Source organism: Salvelinus sp. IW2-2015, linkage group LG21 (genome assembly GCF_002910315.2).
Source record: "Salvelinus sp. IW2-2015 linkage group LG21, ASM291031v2, whole genome shotgun sequence".
In the NCBI taxonomy this organism is placed as follows: domain Eukaryota; kingdom Metazoa; phylum Chordata; class Actinopteri; order Salmoniformes; family Salmonidae; genus Salvelinus; species Salvelinus sp. IW2-2015.
The window spans coordinates 5,874,268-5,898,404 of record NC_036861.1 but is presented as its reverse complement, the minus strand read 5'-3'; the positions used below and the strand labels follow the sequence as shown (position 1 = coordinate 5,898,404).

General features: G+C 42.8%; 1 protein-coding gene and 2 non-coding genes across 3 annotated transcripts; all 3 read left to right on the top strand.

Annotated features, from left to right (window-relative positions):
- Nucleotides 1-1,860: 1,860 nt before the first annotated feature.
- On the top strand, nt 1,861-14,993 carry LOC111982265 (eukaryotic initiation factor 4A-III). The gene is made up of 12 exons (XM_024013809.2): nt 1,861-2,325; nt 2,897-2,969; nt 6,404-6,470; nt 6,776-6,838; nt 7,262-7,394; nt 9,849-9,929; nt 10,258-10,399; nt 11,291-11,429; nt 12,314-12,429; nt 13,208-13,315; nt 14,419-14,546; nt 14,768-14,993. The coding sequence occupies exons 1-12, from the start codon at nt 2,172-2,174 to the stop codon at nt 14,782-14,784; spliced, it is 1,221 nt and encodes a 406-aa protein (XP_023869577.1). The 5' UTR covers nt 1,861-2,171; the 3' UTR covers nt 14,785-14,993.
- On the top strand, nt 9,482-9,615 carry LOC111982494 (small nucleolar RNA SNORA54). Its single transcript, XR_002879768.1, has one exon. It is a non-coding gene; the product is annotated as a small nucleolar RNA SNORA54 (small nucleolar RNA).
- LOC111982486 (small nucleolar RNA SNORA54) lies at nt 10,918-11,051 on the top strand. The gene has a single exon (XR_002879760.1). It is a non-coding gene; the product is annotated as a small nucleolar RNA SNORA54 (small nucleolar RNA).
- Nucleotides 14,994-24,137: the final 9,144 nt, after the last annotated feature.

The following is a 24,137-nucleotide window of genomic DNA, read 5'->3' as shown; positions in this document are numbered from 1 at the left end:
AGCTCTGATACTTTCCCTGGTGACATACATTCAGCCTCTTGCAAACTGAAGGAAAATTATGAAACACAGACAGACGAAAGATACATTGATGTATTTTTTTTGGCAAATTTTTTTGTGGAAGCTTGGCTTCCCTTGGCATCCATGAATACACGCCATTGACTGTCATTAATAAAGTTAGACTATAAGATCTTAGCGGAAATAATCATGAACAGACTAAATGGGGTTCTTGATACCATAAAAGAAAAAGAGCAAACATTTGCCATCAAAGGGCRTTTCATGTGGGACAACATCTGTACGCTGAAAGATATTACTACATCCACATCTGAATTTGATTTCTACATTTTGTGTTTTGTTTAGAAAAAGCTTTAATTATGGTTTACGTGAATATTGATGGTCTGTATTGAAATGTTATGGGTTCCCAAGTCCATTAATTGACATGAATAAGTTACTGTATGCCGATCTACTGTCCAAGTTAATGTAAATGGTTTCCTGACCGAAATCTTTTGAAATTGAAAGGGGGGTGAAGCAGGGTTGCCCACTTAGCACAGCCTTGTATGTAATAGCTATTAGCCCTCTCCTAAAGCAAATAAAAAAAGATCCAAGTATTCAACCAGCTCTAGACAGCCTGTTGTCGCACTTGCTTATGCCGATTATGTCGTAATCAGAAATCAAGATGAGTTGAATAGATTAAACAATCATTTTTATTTATACAAAGAAGTCGCTCGAGCTAAATTGAACCAAGATAAAAYGGGGGGTGTTTGGATTGGAACTCCAATACACATACAAGGGATGAAATTAGAATTTGGGGTGTATAAATATGTAACTAAAGCGCATATCGGATGGTCTGCTCTGACCATAACAGTCATACCAAGCATAGGGTTGCTATAAGATTGAAATTTGAAATATAGCCGTGAAAAAACTATGAAATAGCTCCCCAGTACCATCTGATGTTTAATGTATTACATGAATAGTGATGACAGACCTCCCGAAAATTTTAACCATGTTTAATGTGATTTTTTCAAACCTGCTCCATGTATTCAATCTATTCCATTTCAAATTTGGCTCCCAATGTGGCTTTACTTCCGGGCTATTATGATACATCTGACAGTTYCTTCTCTGTATTGCTACGTTCCTGTGCTTGTCAGAACTAGGAAACTCWGAATTTTCTGATTTGCTAACTGGTAGTAGATATACACGCGCTGTGTTCAACCAGTAAGCAAGTCAGAAATGTTCTGAGTTTTCTATTCCCTACTAGTACGTGAACGCGGCATATATTCCTATTTTTAAATTTAAAAAAATATATATATTCCTAGTTAGCAACCAGGAAATGGCGCAGCGATTTCTGTAGTGCACCCACAGATAGAACAATGATACTTATATTTCAATGAGACAGATATTTAATGGTTGTATAAATGTGAAGCATCCGGTTGACGTTTCCACTTACTACCAAATATGGTAGTGAGAGGACGCCCACTGGCGGGAAGTGGGAGATGTATTTTGGCCGATATTCTGCAAAWTTTCTCATCGATGAAACATTTCATCTTAATACAGTTTTATGTTCGCAAACTAGAATATGTTATGAACAGAATGGACTAASTTTTGTAGACTTTATCCTAAATAATAAAGTCGCGCTGTTTAGAATGAGTTATTGGGGCTCCCGAGTGGCAAAGCGGTTTTAAGACACTGCATCTCTGCACTGGAGGTGTCACTACAGACACCTGGGTTCGCGATTGGAAGTCCCATAGGGCGGTGCACAATTGGCCCAGCGTCGTCCGGTGTAGGCCGTCATTTTAAATAATAATTTGTTCTTAACTGACTTGCCTCGTCACAGAGTAGACCTTCCGTAGCGGAAATATGCAGATACTTGAAYGCGCCAATAGGATATCACTAGAGCGTGCTTGGCTCTGCCCACCTCCTTGTTTGTTCCCACTATGACTCATTGTTTCCATTGAAAACAACAAGCTGTGATCTATCTTGGTTTATCTTTGGTACACCTTTAATCGGATCTCTATGGTGACGACACAGAATACGTAATGCAAATTCTCGTCTCTTGCTTTCGGCGTCACTAGAGCGACACATGCGGCGGTCTTTTTTTCTACTTACCGCAGCACAACTCGAGCTGGTGAAGTTGYCGATTTCATTCGTATTTTGTGAAAACGCTCACAAAAGCCATGGAAGTAGCCACTGTACCGCGCACGAGGCGTCTATTGAAGGAGGAAGACATGACCAAGATCGAGTTTGAGACCAGCGAGGAGGTCGATGTTACTCCTACTTTCGACACGATGGGCCTACGAGAGGATCTCCTCCGTGGGATATACGCATACGGTAGGTCCGGGGGTTTGTTTCGGACAGTGGGCCCATATAGGCATCTAACGTTACCCAAGTTAGTTATTTGAACACATTTTCTGTACATCATGATTCAGTTGCACACTCAGAACCAACACATACTGCGAGTGTTGGATGAAAAAAGCCAGAATGTTGTATTTGTTTTTCATTAGTTAGCGTTAGCCAACTAACGTTACCTAGTTAATAATTCGTTTCATTGAACCTAGCTAACTCGATACCTAGCTAATGTTAGCTAATTAGYATGTCCCACCCCCTTTAGTATTTAGTACATGTTGCGTTTTCCTCACATGTTGATTAATATTTTTGTGTGASCATTTTGCTCTGCTTGTGCCGCCATTTGTTCTAGCCAGTGATAATAACATTTGACACGAACAGTCTGCACAACTGGAAAAGTATTCAGTACTACAAATAAATATATTCAGTACTACCAGCTATATTTTCCAGTTGCTCAAAGGTTTACATGAATAGTATGTAATGTTAATTGAACTATTTCACTGGAAAGAGTTTCATGGGCCTACATAATTAACCACCTTTTATTTCTTATTCTCAGGATTCGAGAAGCCTTCCGCAATCCAACAAAGAGCAATTAAACAGATCATCAAGGGTAGAGATGTCATTGCACAGTAAGTAACGTTAATGACTGTTTACGCTGGAGAAACACAATGTCCAGAGCTACACAATATAGTTATATGTTTGGAACTTTGGCTATTCACCAGGGGTGTATTTATTAGTCGGATTCTGTTTTAAAATGTTTTGTCTTTTGCAGAACTTTTATTTGTATTGCTTTTAAAATGTTTAAATCTTATTAACACTTTGTCCTTGCTAGCTATTTGTGTAGGTAGCTATCAAGTAAACACAATGATATAGTAACTTGTTGACTTAACTCTAGAATGCCTACTTCAAGTGTTTAGTACTAGTCTGTAATCTCAGGATTAACCTATGCCTTTTTTTGCTTATCCAGAGCAACTTGTAAGTCGCTCTGGATAAGAGCGTCTGCTAAATGACTTAAATGTAAATGTAATGCAATGGAAACCGTTTGCTTTAGGAATCAAATAGGGGGGGGGGTGCATGGGCTACCTGAATTAGTCCAGCAGAAACAAACATTTGGAGTAGGGATGCACAATATATTGGTGAACCTATCGGAATCTGCCGATACTAGCTAAAAAAGCCAACGGTATCGGSCCGATGTGTAGTWTAACGGTGATGTTTTWAAAAACGATGTCAAAGCTGAGCTATAATAACGTAGGTACATGATGTAATGACGCCACGTAAAATGTTGCGCTASACTAACAACACAGCATTCCTAACCTAGCCCACAATGTCTGCTGAGTGGATCGAGCTGTCAACAAGTCGAGCAGTCATTTGAAAAAGTAAGAATTTCAGCGAGACGATTCAAAGGCGAAATCCATTAACGCCAAGATAATTGAATTCATTGCCTTTCGCAATCAACCGTTCTCTTGTCGTGGGTGATGTTGGCTTTCGYGACTGGTCGAGCACCGGTACACACTATTACCAGGTGCGCTATTGTTCAGCTGTTGCCCTACCGGAGTTACACAGTAATAGTGTAACTGCTATTAACTTCACGACATACTATGGAATGCCGTTTCGGTCTTTGCGTGTCAAATAACACAATTTGACAATCGCACTATTTAATACGTTACATAAGCTTTTAATTTGACATGTCAAATAACAGTTCTATTATAGTTCTGTGTTCTGAATTTGCACATGCAAGCTTCACACAGCTGTGAAGAGTTTACGCAAATATTAGCATTGTAGCTCTTATCGTGTGACTGAAGTCACCTCCCCAGTCAGCCTATTGTGTGTACTGACATTAATATTGCACTGTACAGCCTTACCTACGGATTGGGGCTCAATCAAATCAAATCAAGTTTATTTTATATAGCCCTTCGTACATCAGCTAATATCTCGAAGTGCTGTACAGAAACCCAGCCTAAAACCCCAAACAGCAAGCAATGCAGGTGTAGAAGCACGGCGGCTAGGAAAAACTCCMTAGAAAGGCCAAAAYCTAGGAAGAAACCTAGAGAGGAACCAGGCTATGAGGGGTGGCCAGTCCTCTTCTGGCTGTGCCGGGTGGAGATTATAACAGAACATGGCCAAGATGTTCAAATGTTCAKAAATGACCGGCATGGTCAAATAATAATCAGGAGTAAATGTCGGTTGGCTTTTCATAGCCGATCATTAAGAGTATCTCTACCGCTCCTGCGGTCTCTAGAGAGTTGAAAACAGCAGGTCTGGGACAGGTAGCACGTCCGGTGGACAGGTCAGGGTTCCATAGCCGCAGGCAGAACAGTTGAAACTGGAACAGCAGCAAGGCCAGGTGGACTGGGGACAGCAAGGAGTCATCATTCCCGGTAGTCCTGACGCATGGTCCTAGGGCTCAGGTCCTCCGAGAGAATTAGAGAGAGCATACTTAAATTCACACAGGACACCGGATAAGACAGGAGAAGTACTCCAGATATAACCAACTGACCCTAGCCCCCCGACACATAAACTACTGCAGCATAAATACTGGAGGCTGAGACAGGATGAAATGGGCTAACGGTCTACTCAATACCCAAGATATTTTTCCCAGCGTTCTCCTCAGTTATCAGACTCCAAAGCATCATGGCAGTGTTGTTTTTCCTCAGGAATAGTGCTCAATACACATAGGTAGACATTAATAAATGTGGCTCAATTCATTTGTTTGAGTCCCGCAATAAGAGCTATGATGCTAATGTTCTCTGGGTGTCACTGAGTAGATGCTAATGTTCTCTGAGTGTCATTGATCCACAATCCATAGGTAAGGCTGTACAGTGAAATAAGTATGCCCCAATGCAATTCTAAAGTATAATACATCCAGTGTGATTTCAACAGATTTGTCAAATTAACAAATKATTGTATTTTGTTGATTTTATATAACATTCCAACCTCGTTCAGCATGATCTATTCAATTATGGCATAATTCTACTATTTGTATGCATTTGCATCCCTGTCAATGACATAACCTTCAAAATAAAAGTAACTGCAAAGTCCACCATTGTGGCTAATCCTTATTGTGGCTAGCTTCACATAGATGGGTCAGACCACCATTAATCAAATAAGACCTGTCTTATACATCAGGGTTATTTTAGATGATGACACCTAGCTAGCTAGCTATAGCTACTGAAACATAATCATTTTGCTATKTTTTKGGGGAAGAACATTGTTTGCATCCATGAGCTAGCTAGGTTTTCTTTTATGACCAGCAWTGTAGGTGCCCGAGACAACTTTACCAGCATCATAGCATATGTATCGATTAATCGTTGTGACATATGAAATACGAGTGATAGTGTAATAACTACGTAAAAAATGTATGAGCGTGTTAAATTATGTCACGTGCAGTCATTCAGGTCCTGATTGGTCAACAAGCTTATTTGACACGTATCTTTTGACACGCAAAGACCCAAACAGCGTTCCATAGAAATCCTGGTTGAGAATGAAACGGCTAAACAAATGAACAACGGCACAGCAAGTAAGTGAAAGAAATAGGTTTTGATTATGTTTTGCTGATAATACGTTAATGCCAACAAAATAACTTTTTGGTCAGTGTGGTGTGTGTGTGTAACCTTTAATTAACTAGGCAAGTCAGTTAAGAATATATTCTTATTTACAATGACGGCCTACCCCAGACGACACTGGGCTAATTGTGCGCTGCCCTATGGGACTCCCAATCACGGCCGGATGTGATACCGCCTCGATTCGAACCAGGGACTGTAGTGATGCCTCTTGCACTGAGATGCGGTGCCTTAGACCGCTGTGTGTGTGTTAACTATTTAACTGTACTAGAATGCTTAAAAGCCCGTTAAATATCAGGTATTGGTTTTTTTTGCCACGGAAAAATATCGACAACGGCCAAAAATGTCATGTCGGTGCGTCACTACATTACACATTACACACATTTGGAGTAAACCGTTTCCAACCTAATGAATATAAATACTCCCCAAGGCCCTTGTTCAAATGTTTGTTTATCGTGGCTGTTGAATACCATCTTTCTCTGTTCTTCAACACCTTTCTTTAGGTCTCAGTCAGGAACAGGAAAGACTGCCACGTTTTGCGTATCAGTGCTGCAGTGTCTTGACATTCAGGTATTTGAGTAAGGTTGTGTGCAGACTAGGGCCCGTATCCAGCGTCTCAGAGTAGGAGGGCTGATCTAGTAYCAGTTTTTCCTTTTAGATCATAATTAATCATTTTATATGAACATGTGGGACGACATCCTAGATCAGCACTCTTACTTTGGGAGGCTACATGAATACAAGCCCTGTTGTAGGTACCGTTATCATCACATAGCAGTTTTGGATCATCCAACATTTTGTGAAATTCTCGCACTCTGAATATGTGGAGTTTGGACGACGTGAGAAACGCAATTTTTTTGTTGTTGGTTTTGTCACAGGTGCGTGAAACCCAGGCACTGATCCTGGCTCCCACCAGAGAGTTGGCTGGACAGATACAGAAGGTATGTGACTGAATATCAAGTGTCTTCTGATGGACTGGGGGAAAACTGCTTTGGGAGATAAGGGTTGTTCGTGTTCAGTAGGGCACACAGTAGCAAAATGTATTACAACAAAGTGTTTCTATTGGGAAGGTCCTGTTAATTCAACAGAACACTGTGCAACGGAAAATGGGAACAAGTGTTTATTTGATTGTACCTTTCTGTTTCAAAAAAAWKTCTCCTGTTCTATGCCGACTGAACACGGCCCAGATCAGAACATTGGCAAAGGTTTGAATTGGTGAAAGCCTTGGCTGGAGGGAGTTTCCACCATTGTTAAATCCGTGACGGGGAGTGTGCAAGTGCACACTCCGGTAGAAGAGTAGACAATTTGGATGCAACCATTGTCTCCTATTATTCAGATGTTAAAATCCCTTCACCCCCCTCTAGGTGCTCCTGGCCCTAGGTGACTACATGAACGTCCAGTGTCATTCCTGCATCGGAGGGACAAACGTGGGTGAGGACATCCGCAAACTGGACTATGGCCAGCACGTGGTAGCAGGGACCCCTGGGAGAGTGTTTGGTGAGTTCCCTGGACCCTAACCTTCTACTATCCAGAGGTATGAACGTCTGTGTCTGCCCAGCTAAGCAGACTAGATATTTATTATCTCTTAGAATTCTGTCACAGGAATCAAAACTGAATTTCGTGCGTTCAGTCTGGATTAGAGGTCGACCGATTAATCGGAATGGSCGATTTTAATTAGGGCCGATTTCAAGTTTTCATAACAATCGGTAATTGGTATTTTTGGACACCGATTGTGGCTAATTTGATTTTTTTCACCTTTATTTAACTAGGCAAGTCAGTTAAGAACACATTCTTATTTTCAATGACGGCCTAGGAACGGTGGGTTAACTGCCTTGTTCAGGGGCAGAACGACAGATTTTTACCTTGTCAGCTCGGGGATTCGTTTTTGAAACCTTCCGGTTACTAGTCCAATGCTCTAACCACCTGCCTTACATTGCGCTCCATGAGGAGCCTGCGTGGCAGGCTGACTACCGGTTACGTGAGGGCAGCAAGAAGCCAAGGAAAGTTGCTAGCTAGCATTAAACTTATCTTATAAAAAACAATCAATCTTAACATAATCACTAGTTAACTACACATGGTTGATGATATTACTAGTTTATCTAGCGTGTCCTGCGTTGAATAAAATTGATGCGGTGCCTGTTAATTTTTCATTGAATAACAGCCTACTTCGCCAAACGGGTGATGATTTAACAAGCGCATTCGCGGAAAAAAAGCACGGTCGTTGCACCAATGTGTACCTAACCATAAACATCAATGCCTTTCTTTAAAATCAATACACAAGTATATATTTTTTACCTGAATATTTAGTTAATATTGCCTGCTAACATGAATTTCCTTTAGCTAGGGAAATTGTGAGAGTCRGGGTATATGCAGCAGTTTGGGCCGCCTGGCTTGTGTGAAGTCCATTTATTCCTAACAAAGACCGTAATTAATTTACCAGAATTGTACATAATTATGACATAACATTGAAGGTTGTACAATGTAACAGCAATATTTAGACTTCGGGATGCCACCCGTTAGATAAAATACGGAACGGTTCCGTATTTCACTGAAAGAATCCGTATTTCACTGAAAGAATAAACGTTTTCGAAATGATAGGTTCCGGATTTGACCATATTAATGACCAAAGGCTCATATTTCTGTGTTATTATAATTAAGTCTATGATTTGATAGAGCAGTCTGACTGGGCGGTGGTAGGCAGCAGCAGGCTCATAAGCATTCATTCAAACAGCACTTTCGTGCGTTTGCCAGCAGCTCTTCGCTGTGCTTCAAGCATTGAGCTGTTTATGACTTCAAGCTTATCAACTCCTGAAATTAGGCTGGTGTAACCGATGTGAAATGGCTAGCTAGTTAGCGGGGTGCGCGCTAATAGTGTTTCAAACGTCACTCGCTCTGAGACTTGGAGTGGTTGTTCCCCTTGCTCTGCATGGGTAACGCTGCTTCGAGGGTGGCTGTTGTCGATGTGTTCCTGGTTCGAGCCCAGGTAGGAGCGAGGAGAGGGACAGAGGCTATACTGTTACTGGCAATACTAAAGTGCCTGTAAGAACATCCAATAGTCAAAGGTATATGAAATACAAATGGTATAGAGAGAAATAGTCCTATAATAACCTCAACCTAAAACTTCTTACCTGGGAATATTGAAGACTCGTGTTAAAAGGAACCACCAGCTTTCATATGTTCTCATGTTCTGAGCAAGGAACTTAAACGTTAGCTTTTTTACATGGCACATATTGCACTTTTACTTCTCCAACACTTTGTTTTTGCATTATTTAAACCAAATTGAACATGTTTCATTATTTATTTGAGGCTAAATTTATTTGATATTTGTATTAAGTTCAAATAAAAGTTCATTCAGTATTGTTGTAATTGTCATTATTACAAATAAATGCATTTTTTTTTTAAATCGACCGATTAATCGGTATCGGCTTTTTTTGGTCCTCCAATAATCGGTATCGGCGTCGAAAAATCATAATCGGTCGACTTCTAATCTCTGGATCTGCCTTCATTGAAACGGTTTGTACCTTTATTTAATGAGGCTACTCGGCATACTTAGGACAACAGTAAAGTCAAGAAAATCACAATTTTTGCACTGTTCGTAACCTGGCTCAGTCCTCGGTGTGAGCTGTGGGTTCCATTCCAGTGCCACAGTAAAACCCAGAGAGTGGCAGAGGTCCAGTACGTCTTGTACCGTTGCTCTGTTCACTCTCTGGGAACATGCCCCTCTCTCTGGGAATCAATGACTTATGGTCCCACTCCAGCYACCAATCACATTTTTCACATGATTTACCTGAGACCAGAACATTTCAAAGGAATGTAACTAGAAAATATGCACGAGTAGACAATCATGAATTGGGCTCCCTGTAGTCACCACAGGGGTTGTGTCTTCAAAGTCAGAGTATGAMTTGAGAAGATTCCCCTCCATAATGCAGGCACTGCTCTCTGTTCTTTCAGATATGATCCGCAGGAGGAGTTTGAGGACGCGTGCCATCAAGATGCTGGTGCTGGACGAAGCAGACGAAATGCTCAACAAGGGTAAGCCAGACACGCTGTTGTGCATTACAAAGATGAAACGGAAAGACATCTTCCAGTTGTGTGTTTCTGGTCTCCTGTTGCCCAAAAAACAACCAGAACAAGAGGTCACGTGGTAAAGCAGGATACGTTTCAGTGCTGCTTTGTCGTTCCCCCTGCACACAACTAGTTTCCTACTATCCCTGTCTGCAACCCACGGCAGGCAGGGAAGCTTGGTCTCAGACACTATTGCACAGAATAGTCGTTTTGACGGTCTGCGCGAGGCTTTTCCCAGAACGTGTAGTGTAATATGAAGGGGAAACTGAATATCTTTCCCTTACCCGTCCGGCAGGTTTCAAAGAGCAGATCTACGACGTGTACCGGTACCTGCCCCCCGCCACCCAGGTCTGTCTGATCAGCGCCACGCTGCCCCACGAGATCCTGGAGATGACCAACAAGTTCATGACYGACCCCATCCGCATCCTGGTCAAACGGTGAGTCGAGCGTTACTCGGATGTATATTAGGAAGTATCACCCTGGTTTCTAGCCTAGCGGAACCAACCTGGTCGCTGTGTTAAGACTCGTTCAAGTTGTGAACTCTAGGGGGCAGCATTGTGTAATGTATACAAGGGGGGGAAGTAAATCAGTCGGGTCCTAAATCGCTCCCTACCCCATGGCCCTAACCCTTTGTTTCTGCAGGTCTGTAAGGTGGAAGCAATATAGTGGATGCTCCACCACTGAACTGCTTATACGTATCCAGACCCTATACATCTGCAATCATCCAGGAGTTAGTGGCGAGGGGTTGAGAGTGATTTGGGACCGGTTTAGTCTGAATACATGTACTTAGTCTGAATACAAACCTCATATAGTCATCAGCGAATCAGCCATGCTTAAATCGAAAAGTCCCCCACCATTCCTGTGTGACCTTTCAGAAGAGAAAAGCGAAATGCTCCGTCTTATCTATACCAGTATTTCTGACTATTATATAGCCGAGTCAAGGAAATCTTCCCTTTGGCACTGTTCGTAACCTGGCTCAGTCCTCAGTGTGAGCTGTGGGTTCCATTCCAGTGCCACAGTAAAGCCCAGAGAGTGGCAGAGGTCCGGTACGTCTTGTACCGTTTCTCTGTTCGCTCTCTGGGAACATGAAACAAAACCCCGTCATGGCAAACTACATGCGGCTCAACTTCAATTGCGATGTATTTTTGTTGAAGGTATGGGGGTTTTGGGGCCTTTGCGCCCTGCCTAGAAAAGATTATATGGAAAGGACGGAGTTAACTGGAATAGGAAGACCTGCACTCACTGGGAAGGGTATTCAGATGGGTTCCTTTAGCAGCAGAAGAGGTCCAATACTGAGTTAACCCCTCTCTTCCTTTTCCCTATCCCAGTGATGAGTTGACTCTAGAGGGCATCAAGCAGTTCTTCGTGGCAGTAGAGAGGGAGGAGTGGAAGTTTGACACCCTGTGTGACCTGTACGACACCCTCACCATCACGCAGGCTGTCATCTTCTGCAACACCAAGCGGAAGGTCTGTACACAACTAAAACAAAGTGACATTTATTGCGAGGTTGCCCCTAACCGATCTTCGGTCAGTTTAGCATTTTCCCCCAATAATAGTTCAAGTTGGGATTAAGGGAGGGGAAGCTGATCCTAGATCTGTGCCTAGGAGAAACTKCACTGGAGCTACTTGGGTTGTTGGCAGCTGTTGACAGTTATGTTTTTCCTCCTGTCTCCCTTAGCCTATATGTATTGGTAAAAATAGGGGTGGGCAGGAGTACTCCATTGAAGGTTTGTATTCGATCGGTAATGTGTACTTGACATTTTTAAATGCAACTATTTAGCAGGTTCAATTTATAAGCACTGTCAAAATGTCCCGACACGAAGATGTTTGCTTGTGGAGTATGTCAAGCGCAGTGAAGATATGTTGCGTATCGTTTTCAGTTTTGTATCGGAACAAAATACATTCAAAATACATTCCCACCGTTGTTACAGAAATATGAAGAGGTCCTGGCTATTTTGTCGTGCTTCCGTCTCCCCGGGGCCAACATGCTTTGACATTGTTASTTTGACAAATGAATGCCAGTGTTTCCTCAACCTCTCATTGAACACACCGATGAATGTCATGATAATCTTTGTTTGCGCTGTTCCTAACCTGGCTCCGTCCTCGGTGAGAGCTGTGGGTTCCATTCCAGTACCACGCTAAAGCCTAAAGAGTGGCAGGGATCCAGTACGTCTTGTACCGTTGCGCTGTTCACTCTCTAGGAACATAAAGCCCCGTCATAGGGTGCGTTCTAAATGGCGCCCTATTCCCTACATTGTGTATTTCAGGGAGCATGTTTGGCACGATCCCTGAAATGCGTTGTCATACGTTTGGGCCTGAGCCTCTATCTGTCCTCGCTCTGCTTGCGATAGGTTGACTGGCTGACTGAGAAGATGAGGGAGGCCAACTTCACCGTTTCCTCCATGCACGGAGACATGCCCCAGAAGGAGAGGGAGTCCATCATGAAAGAGTTCCGGTCCGGCGCCAGGTAATGATGAAATAGTCTGTTTTTAGCATCCCAATCAATCTTTGAAGGCTATTCAATAAGTTAATTTATCTTTTGGGTGTGTGACCACTGGGTCAATATTTATCAATGGTGAATGTGCTCTCGTGTCAGTAGTTACTTTGTCATGTTTCTATGTGAAAGTTGAGGCTGGTCTTACACTTAACTTTTTTAATTAATTTTTTATTCGCAGTGTGCTATCACCAATAATTTGCACATCTGGGTGTGTATCTGTGTCGTTTGATGGCCAGAGACGTTATCTTAGCTTAGTTGGTCGAACAGTCTCTTAGCAGGAAGAACATTTTAGATCCTAATATATGACAATGTACTGTATCGTCTGGATTCTTTCTGTTCCACCTGATAGAGAATGTTGTCTTTTCATATACAATACCGGACAGTCTCCCACACTGGATAAAGCGTACTAGTGGACTGACCACTTAAATGGACATTCTTCATTGCACTGTTCGTAACCTGGCTCAGTCCTTAGTGAGAGCTCTGTGTTCCATTCCTGTGCCACAGTAAAACCYAGAGAGTGGCAGTGGTCCAGTACGTCTTGTACTGTTTCTCTGTTCACTCCCTGGAAACATGTCTACGCATTGTTCTTTAAATTCTCCCAGGGGTGGACTTGGGTCGTATTAATTGGTGCACACCGTAGCAAAAACATTTTTCAAAGTTCAGATAGTCCCTCCCCGTTTGATCCCGTTTAGTTCCAAGTGAAAACGACCTTGGTTTGGCCTAACGTGGATCTCCTCTCCCCCTGTAGCCGAGTGCTTATCTCCACTGATGTGTGGGCCCGAGGTCTGGACGTGCCCCAGGTGTCCCTCATCATCAACTACGACCTGCCCAACAACAGAGAGCTGTACATCCACAGGTACGTCTGGCTGCCCAGCTCGGAGAACTACTATAGAAACTAAGCGATATTAGAAACTAAGCGATATTAGGTATGCAATGTGGCTATTCGGAGAACGGTGAAGTCGGGAAAATCACCTGGCTCAGTCCTCAGTTTGAGCTGTGGGTTCCATTCCAGTGCCACAGTAAAACCCAGAGAGTGGCAGAGGTYAAGTACGTCTTGTACCTTTTTCTCTGTTCAGTCTCTCAGGACACTAAAAGYCTATTTTTATGGTCAATCCGRCATCTGTAGTGGCCGTACAGCGTTTACAGCGATGCGGACTCCACAGAAGTCAGAGCATTCCTACTTGCTCTTTGGGGAGCTGTCATACGCATCCAATAAATTGGTTTGCACCGCACCACTTGTAGTGATTCAAAGCTAATCGCTATAGCCATCCAGCTAATTGTGAGCGACTGGCTAAACGAGAAGACAGGACCTTACCTCTTCAGATGTTGGCGTCCGTTTCCCGGTGATTGACATAGGAGCTCAGCCAAGATAGCATTAAAAAGGCTGCACCGTTTTTCCCACCTGTATCTCCGTCCGGAACCTCCCCATTGCCCCCGGCAAAATGTGCCTACATTTAGGCTGTTAATGTGTGTTTCACACTGTTACGGTAAAAATGAGTCTAATGCTTGTTTGAATGTCAACCCCAATACACGTTTGTGTCATCAATCAACTGCATTACAGTTAAAAAATGACTGGCTACCACCACTGATTTCTGTATGCTAGCTATGCTACCAGATTATACAAACAGGAGTTAGCATTTAGCAGTCACTTGTTCTAAACTTGGAAAAATGTCCAAATGTTATGCAGCGAAAACAGCAAAATATATCCAAATTGGATTTTAGTAACCACATTCTGGTCCTGTTACAGTACATCAATCGTGACGGTTTTGACATATCCACTTAGATCAGATTTGTTGAATGTAGGCCAATCCAGTGCCCTTCGCTCCCCCATTGTCTGCATTCCATTGATCTCTTTACCACATCTATCCTCATTACGACCCTGATCTCTTTCCAGGAGCTTCGGCTTGTCAGGGCAAAGATTTACTGGTGTTTTTGTCCCTCAACCTCCTCTCTTCATAGGATTGGCCGATCGGGTCGTTACGGCCGCAAGGGTGTGGCCATTAACTTTGTGAAGAACGACGACATCCGTATTCTCCGCGACATTGAGCAGTACTATTCCACACAGATCGATGAAATGCCAATGAACGGTAAATTCCCATTTGTAGATCTTCTGTCTGAGTATTTTATTGACCATGTTGATATGTTTAGTATTGCTKTTTTGGTTCAAGCAACTAAATGTAAGTGTTCAGTTTTGTTTCAACCATATAGTGGGTGTACAGATTTAGGGCCATATAGACCTGKGGTTCTTTTACAAAAATGGGCATTGACATTAGATGGCTGTCATTAACATGACATTTGTTCTCCTCAGTGGCTGACCTGATCTAAGGCGCTGGTGACGGAAGTGGAGAGACCGCTTTGATTACACTTTGGACCTCTTTTTATTTACTGTTAGAATTSTTGTCTCATTTGTTTTGTTTTTAATAGTAGCTTTGGAACAGCCTTCGAATTTGTGATGACTATTGTATTCTAAGGGAAATGCCTACTGCAACCATCAGTTGTTTTGTAAATAAAGAACATTTTGTTTCCCATTTGAATGCAGGTTCATTTTCTTTTCCCTGTTTTTAAAGGGGCAATCTGSGATTTTGGAAAAACAACRAAATGGGTACCCCAACCATTTTGTTTTGATAAACAGCAAAGGGATTGGGCTGGGAAAATGTAACCACTCTCAAATTCCTAGAAAGGGCTATGGTTGCAAGGACTGACCATCCATCCTTGAGATCAAAAGTGTAGTTTTAACCATGTTATGAGGCTATAGTATTTGTTTACAATTACATTCTGTGTGATGTGGTAGATGCATGTACTAAGATCATGAGATATAAGTTAGTTCTATTACTTTACAATCACGTCTTCTGTTAAACTTCTATAGGCCTCCAGGTGCAACTGTCAGTCTTGTGCCAGGATTCAGTCCAATGTGTGTTATAGTGCATTGGACAGCCAACCAAGGTGTCATTTTAAATGCAATTTCCCAGGTGTTTGCAGTGATTCCATTCATGGATACCTGCTAATTATGGCCCTTGCGTTAATGACCTTTTTTAAAAGACGCTTTGTCTACTGCCTAGTGCGCTGCTCTATAATGTGCCTTGGATTGAAATACGGCCAGGGCTTCATTTAAAAAAATTAAAAAAAGTTTATTTACCAGATCCGTTGTTTGATAATGGTGACATGGATGACCGTGATGATGAATGAGGGTGTAGGTGATGGCGTCTGTGACTGAGGTGATGGAGTTGGTAACGCTGAGTACTGTTGTAGGTACTGGAAAATATGCATGACAAGATGAGTAATCCATAGGGCAGTGGTTCTTAAGTGATTTTGTCTCGGGACCCACATTTCAGCGTTTCACCTCAGTAGTGACCAAATACTTGCGCATGTGGAAAATTTGTGCTAAAATGCAATGTGGGAAACTATAAGGCTCTGTTGATTTAATTAATGTAACAAGAAAACAAAATGCTCTGCCGAAGGGCACTACTACATATTTTTTACCTTTTGTCAGCTCTGGTATTCAAACCAGCAACTTTTTGGTTACTGGCCTAACACTTTAACCTGCCACCATATTAACTGGATTTTTTTTGCCCTTTTCAATAATTCCATACTGCTCAACCTCCCACCACTCAATTTTGGTTGAGAATCGCTGCCCACACTACAGACAGCTGGCTATATGCTCGTGTCTCGGGGCCACCATTTTGATTCTGTTAGTCACTCTCCCTCAGATATACTAGTCGAGGTAAAATGTGTAGAATTACAGGAAATTACCTGCAAACTTTCTGTTATCGGATCCCTCTGTATGTATTCTAGTCTTTCATTCCGGTGCAGAGTTTTAGKGGCTAATTGTATAGCTAATAGGCTGTGTTTGTAGACCGACTGAGGTGGATAAAACTACAGCAGTCAATGTGATAATGACTGGGTTCTCTTTTTCTTCTCCAAACAGCATTTGAGTTTTTCAGTTGTATAAAAATGCAGTAAATGAGCTTCAGTTGGCTTAGTTTTTGTAAGTAATGTGAAGGCAGGAGGATGGGAAGAGCTCACTCCTGCCTATGGATGTCACATTCGTTTTACTGATAACATATTGTATCTGAAACCTTTTTCAAAGTTGGATTTCCTAGCGGTAAGTGGTGGAAGACCAACACCTTGGTTTAGGCAGTGGTGGGAAAAGTATAACATTTTCGTACTTGAGTAAAAGTAAAGAAACCTTAATAGAAAATGACAAGTAAAAGTCACCCAGTAAAATACTACTTGAGTAAAAGTCAAAGTATGTGGTTTTAAATATACTTAAGTATCAAAAGTGAAAAAGGTTTCAGATACAATATGCACTCTGTTCACAACGTTGACATCAGCAAACTGCTCACCCACACGATGTACGATTAAAAGCGGGATTCATCAGTGAAGAGCACACTTCTCCAGTGTGCCATTGGCCATCGAAGGTGAGCATTTGCCCACTAAAGCCGGTCACGATGCCAAACTGTAGTCAAGTCAAGACCCTGGATAGCACGCAGATGAGATTCTCTGAGACGGTTTCTGACAGTGTGTSCAGAAATTGTTTGGTTGTGCAAAACCAGTTTCATCAGCTATCCGACCCTGCAAGTGAAGAAGCCGGGGGAGGTCCTGGGCTGGTGTGGTTACATGTGGTCCGCGGATGTGAGGCCGGTTGAACGTACTGCCAAATTCTCTAAAACAATGTGGATGCGGCTTATGGTAGAGCAATTAACATTCAATTATCTGGCAACAGCTCTGGTGGACATTGTGTTGTGTGACAACCCCATTTTAATGATCATGTTGTTTAATCAGCTCCTTGATATGCCAGACCTGTCAAGTGGGTGGATTATCTTGGCTAAGGAGAAATGCTCACTAACAGGGTTGTACATGTGTAAAGAAATAAACTTTTTGTGCATATAGAACATTTCTGGGATCTTTTAATTCAGCTCATGAAACATGGGACCAATACTTCACATGTTGCAATTATATTTTGTATGTACAGTGCATTCTGAAAATATTCAGACCCCTTGACTTTTTCCAAATTTTGTTACATTACAGCCTTATTCTAATATGGATGAAATTGTTTTTTTCCCTCAACAATCTACATACAATACCCCATAATGACAAGCAAAAACAGTTTTTTTGAAATTGTTGCAAATGTATTAAAAATAARAAACTCACATTTACATACGTATTCAAACCCTTTACTTAGTACTTTGTTGAAGCAGCTTTGGCAGTGAATTACTCAATTCCTGTGTTGTAGCACCTTAGGCACCTTTGGCAGCTGTCACCACCATGCTTCACCGTAAGGATGGTGCAAGGTTTCCTACCGACGTGACGCTTAGCATTGAGGCCAAAGAGTTCAATCTAGGTTTCATCAGACCAGAGAATCTTGCTTCTCATGGACTGAGTCCTTTAGGTGCCATTTGGCAAACTCCAAGCGGGCTATCATGTGCCTTTTACTGAGGAGTGGCTTCTGTCTGACCACTACCATAAAGGCCTGATTGGTGGCGTGCTGCAGAGATGGTTGTCCTGGAAGGTTCTCCCATCTTCACTAAGGAACTCTGGAGCTCTGTCAGAGTGACCATCGGGTTCTTAGTCACCTCCCTGACCAAGGCTCTTCTCCCCCAATTGCTCAGTTTGGCCGGGCGGCCAGCTCTAGTAAGAGTCTTGGTGGTTCCAAACCTCTTCCATTAAGAATGATGGAGGCCACTCTGTTCTWGGGGAACTTCAATGCTGCAGACATTTTTTGGTACCCTTCCCTAGATCTATGCCTCGACACAATCCTGTCTCGGAGCTCTACGGACAAGTTCCTTTGACCTCATGGCTTAGTTTTTGCTCTGACATGCACTGTCAACTGTGGGACCTTATATAGACTGTTGTGTGCCTTTCCAAATCACGTCCAATCAATTGAATTTACCACAGGTGGACTCCAATCAAGTTGTAGAAACATCTCAACAATGGAAACAGGATGCACCTGAGATCAATTTAGAGTCTCATAGCAAAGGGTCTGAATACTTATGTAAATAAGGTATATGTTTTTTGTTTTGCATAAATTAGCAACATTTTCTAAGAACCTGTTTTCGCTTTGTCATTATAGGGTAGATTGTGTGTAGATTGATGAGTATTTTTTTAAATCCATTCTAGAATAAGCCTGTAACGTAACAACATGTGGAAAAAGGGAAGGAGTCTGAATACTTTCTGAATGCACTGTAGGTTGTCGATAGAAATGGCTTACTATTCCTCACCAGGAGAGGGTGTAATCCCCTCGTGGGATAAAAAAGTACTTGACCTAGGCCAAGGAGGGTTGTGGAATCATTCATGTTCCAGACAGTCTTGAAGGTAGCTATTGAAGTGATACGTTTCTTAAGTTGAGCAGAGTTCAACTCCAATTCACCATTGACGTTAGAGGCGGCAGGTAGCCTAGCTGTTAAGTGAGTTGGGCCAGTAACCAAAACGGTCTCTGTTGAAGGTTGTGGATMTTCCAGAAGGACAACAACCCCAAACAACCATCAAAAGCAACTTGGAATGGTTGAAGAAACATTGGACTGTTCTGGAGTGGCTGGCGAAGAGTCCAGACCKGAATCACATCCATAATCTATGGTGAGAGCTGAAAACAGCAGTTGGTGGAGGGMACCCCTCAAACATTGAAGAATTAGAGCAGTTTTCTGCTGAAGAGTGGGCCAAATTGGCAGTAGAAAGTTGCAGCAAGGTCATTTATGGCTACAAGAAACATTTGTTGGCAGTTATCTTGGCCAAAGACTGTGCAACCAAGTGCAAGTGCCAGGGTGACAATAATTTAGTCCATAGTATTTGTCTTTATTTCTAAAATTCTAAACAACAACAAAAATTCTGCAGTGTTGAAAATCCAATAACAAGGTGTGGAGAAAAGTTTTCTTTTTCAATTCAAATGTATTTATAAAGCCCTTTTTACATCAAAAGATGTCACAAAGTGCTTACACAGAAACCCAGCCTAAAACCCTAAACAGCAAGCAATACAGATGTAGAAGCACGGTGGCTAGGAAAAACTCCCTAGAAAGGCAGGAGCCTCGGAAGAAACCTAGAGAGGAGCCAGGCTCTGAAGGGTGGCCAGTCCTCTTCTGGCTGTGCCGGGTGGAAGAGTACATGGCCATTAAGGCCAGACTGTTCTTCAAGATGTTCAAACGTTCATAGATGGCCAGCAGGGTCAAGTAATAATCACAGTGTTTGTAGAGGGTGACAGTAAGTTTGTTTTTTCATAGCTGATCATTCAGAGATTGAGAGAGAGAGAGAGACGAAACTGCAGGTTCGGGACATGGTAACATGCCTGGTGAACAGGCCAGGGTTCCATAGCCGCAGGCAGAACAGTTGAAACTGGAGCTGCAGCTCAAACAGGTGGACTGTGGGCAGCCAGGAGTCATCAGGCCAGGTAGTCCTGAGGCATGGCCCTAGGSCTCAGGTCCTCCAGGAGGAGAGGGAGAATTACAGGGAGCATACTTCAATTCACACAGGACACCAGAAAACACAGGATAATTACACCAGCTATAACAGACTGACCCTAGCCCCCCGGAACATAGACTATTGCAGCATAGATACTGGAGGCTGAGATGGGTGGGTCGGGGGGCACTGTGGCCCTGTCCGACAATACCCCCGGACAGGACCAACCAGGCAGGATATAACCCCACACACMTTTCCAAAGCGCAGCCCCCTTACACCACTAGAGGGATATCAACAAACCACCCACAAAGATCTCCTCCACCACACGAGTCCAAGGGTGTGCAAAACCGGACAGGAAGATTACGTCAGTGACTCAACCCCCTCAAGTGATGCACCGCTCCTAGGGACGGCATGGAAGAGCACTAGTAAGCCTGGGACTCAGACCCCGTAATAGAGGCAGAGAATCCCAGTGKAGAGAGGGGAGCCGGCCAAGCAGAGACAGCAAGGGTGGTTTGTCTCTTCAGTGCCTTGCCGTTCACYTTCGCACCCCTGGGCCAGACGACACTCAATCATAGGAACTACTGAAGAGATGAGTGTTCAGTAAAGGCTTAAAGGTTGAGACCGAGTCTGCGTCTCTCACATTAATCTCTCACRTGAATAATGTTTACATATCTTGCATTAATCATCTCATATGTATATACTATATTCAATACTATTCTGCTGAATCTTAGTCTTTGCCACTCTGACGTTGCTCGTCCATATATTTATATATTCTTAATCCCATTACTTTACTTAGATTTGTGAGTATTGGGTATATGTTATGAAATGGTTAGATATTACTTCTTAGATATTACTGCACTGTCGGAGCTAGAAACACAAGTATTTCGCTACACCCGCAATAACATCTGCTAAATACGTGTAAGTGACCAATAAAATTTGATTTGGATAGGCAGACCATTCCATACAAATGTTGCTCTATAGGAAAAAGTCCTGCCTCCAGCTGTTTGCTTAGAAATACTAGGGACAATAAGAAGGCTGCATCTTGTTACCGTAGCGTACGTGTAGGTATGTATGGCAGGACCAAATCGGCGAGATAAGGAGGAGCAAGTCCATGTAAAGCTTTGTAGGTTAACAGTAAAACCTTGAAATCAGCCCTAACCTTAACAGGAAGCCAGTATAGAGAGGCTAGCACTGGAGTAATATGATCAAATGTTGGGGTTCTAGTCAAGATACTAGCAGCCATGTTTAGCACTAACTGAAGTTTATTTAGTGCTTTATCTGGGTAGCCAGAGAGTAGAGTATTGCAGTAGTCTAATCTAGAAGTGACATAATTTTTGGACAAAAAGTTTCTGATTTTACAAAGATATAAAAAAGCTGCCCTTGAAATATTCTTATTTTCAAAAGTGAGATCAGGGTTCATAGTAACGCCGAGGTCATTCAGTTTTATTTGAGACGACTGTACAACCATCGATATTAATTGTCAGATCCAAAAGCAGATCTCTTTGTTTCTTGGGACCTAGAACTAGCATCTCTGTTTTGTCCGAGTTTAAAAGTAAAACAATTGCCGCCATCCACTTCCTTAAGTCCACTTCCAGGCTTCCAGGGTAGGCAATTTTTGGGCTTCACCATGTTTCATCGAAATGCACAGCTGTGTATTGTCCGCCTAGCAGTGGAAGTTGACATTCTGTTTCCAAATGACATCACCAAATGACATAACCTTGAGGGACACCGAAACCTACAATTGATTTGTCAGAGGACAAACCCTCCACAGAGACGAACCGATATCTAAACCAGGCAAGAACTTGTCCGTGTAGACCAATTATGGTTTCCAATCTCCCCAAAATAATTTGGTGATCGATTGTGTCAAAAGCGTCTAGGAGCACGAGGACAGATGCAGAGCCTTAGCCTGATGCCATTAAAAGGTAATTTACCACCTTCACGAGTGCAGTCTCAGTACTATGATCCGGTCTAAAACCAGACTGAAGCATTTCTTATACATTATTTGTCTTCAGGAAGGCAGCAAGTTGTCGTGCAACAGCTTTTAATTATTTTTTTGAGAGGAATGGAAGATACGATATAGGCCGATTCGTTTTTTTACATTTTCCGGGTCAAGGTTTGGCTTTTTCAAGAGAGGCTTTATTACTGCCACTTTTAGTGAGTTTGGTACACATCTGGGGGATAGGGATCCGTTTATTATGTTCAACATAGGAGGACCAAGCACAGGAAGTAGCTTTTTCAATAGTTTAGTTGGAATAGGGTCCAGTACGCARCTGTAAGGTTTAGAGGCATTGTCTATTTTGGTGAATGTGTCAAGAGATGCAGCATAAAAAAAAACTTGAGTGTCTCCAATGGTCCTAGGTCCTTGGAAATTCTGTGCAGACTCAGGACAATTGAGCTTTGGAGAAATACACAGATTCAAATAGGAGTCCGTAATTCGCTTTCTAATGATCGGTACTGTCTTTCCAAGCTAGTCGGAAGACTTCCAGTTTGGTGTGGCGCCATTTCCATTCCAATTTTCTGGAAGCTTGCTTCAGAGCTCTGGTATTTTCTGTATAACAGGGAGCTAGTTTCTTGTGACAAATATTTAAATTTTACCCAATTTCGTTGTATCCAAGTGGTAGTTACAGTCCTGTCCCATCGCTGCAACTTCCGTACGGACTCGGGAGAGGCGAAGGTCGAGAGCCGTGCGTCCTCTGAAACACAACCCAGCCAAGCCACACTGCTTTAGTTGACACAACATCCGCTTAACCCAGAAGCCAGCCGCACCAATGTGTCGGAGGAAGCACCGTACACCTGGCGACAGTGTCAGCATGCATTGCGCTCGGCCCGCCACAGGAGTCGCTAGTGTGCAATGGACAGGAATATCCCTGCCGGCCAAACCCTCCCCTAACCTTGACGATGCTGGGCCAATTGTGCGCCGCCCATGGGTCTCCCGGTCGCTGCGACAGAGCCTGGACTCGAACCAGGTTCTCTAGTGGCACAGCTAGAACTGCGCCACCCGGGAGGCCATTTTTTGTTTTTAGGTGGAGACKGCATCGAGGGTATTACGCAAGGTTAAATTTAGATCCTCAGTTAGGTGGTTAACCGATTTCTGTAATCCAACGTCCTTGGGTAGGTGGAGGGAGTCTGGAAGGACATCTATGGGTTGTATGAGAATGTATAGCACGGCTTTGGATAAACCTTGTTTGGGGTCTGAGCAGCTTATTTGTTGCGATTGCAAACATAATAAAATRGTGGTCCGATAGTCCAGGATTATGAGGAAAAACATTTMGATCCACAGGACAAAACTAAATCCAGGGTATGACTGTGGCAATGCGTAGGTCCAGAGAAATGTTGGACAAAACCCACTGAGTCGATGATGGCTCCGAAAGCCTTTTGGAGTGGGTCTGTAGACTTTTTCATGTGAATATTGAAGTCACCAAAAATGTGACTTATCTGCCATGACTACAAGGTCCGATAGGAATTCAGAGAACTCCGTGAGGAACACTGTATACAGCCCAGGAGGCCTGTAAACAGTAGCTATAATTTTCTGTCATAAATGTTAGCAACACCTCTGCCTTTGAGGGACATGGTCACAAGTGTAACCAGGAGGAGGCCTYATTTAACACAGTACATTCATCAGGTTTAGGCATGTTTGTCAGGTCAATCACATCAAGGTTTTGATCAGTGATTAGACTATGACTGCCTTGGAAGTGAGGGATCTAACATGAAGTAGCCCTATTGTGAGATATCACAATCTATTTCAATAATGACAGGAATGGAGTAGGTCTTTATTCCAGTGAGATTGCTCAAGCAAAACACTGCCATGTTTAGTTTTGCCCAACCTAGATCGAGGCAGACACGGTCTCAATGGGGATAGCTGAGCTAACTACACAGACTGTGCAAGTGGTAGACTCCACTAAGCTGGCAGGCTGGCAAACAGGCTGCTGTCTGGCCTGCACGCCATCTCATTGTGGAGCTAGAGCCGATTATCAACTTCCTCACTGTACACCATGAAACCACAATTAAAGACAATTTAATGTYCCAAATTGTACCCATCCCTGGGTCAACATTCTTGCCCTGTACAGCGAAGTTGTACAAATKACATACAACCAATGGAGGCYGGTGGGATGAGCTATAGGATGGCCACATTGTAATGGCTGGAATGGAATAGAACAGTATCGAACACAAACATATGGAAACCACACTTGACACCCTTCCAGCCCTTACAATGAGCACATCCTTCTATAGCTCCGCCCACTAGCCTCCTGTGCATACAACTGTTGTGATACAATGGAGTTACTGCACAAAAT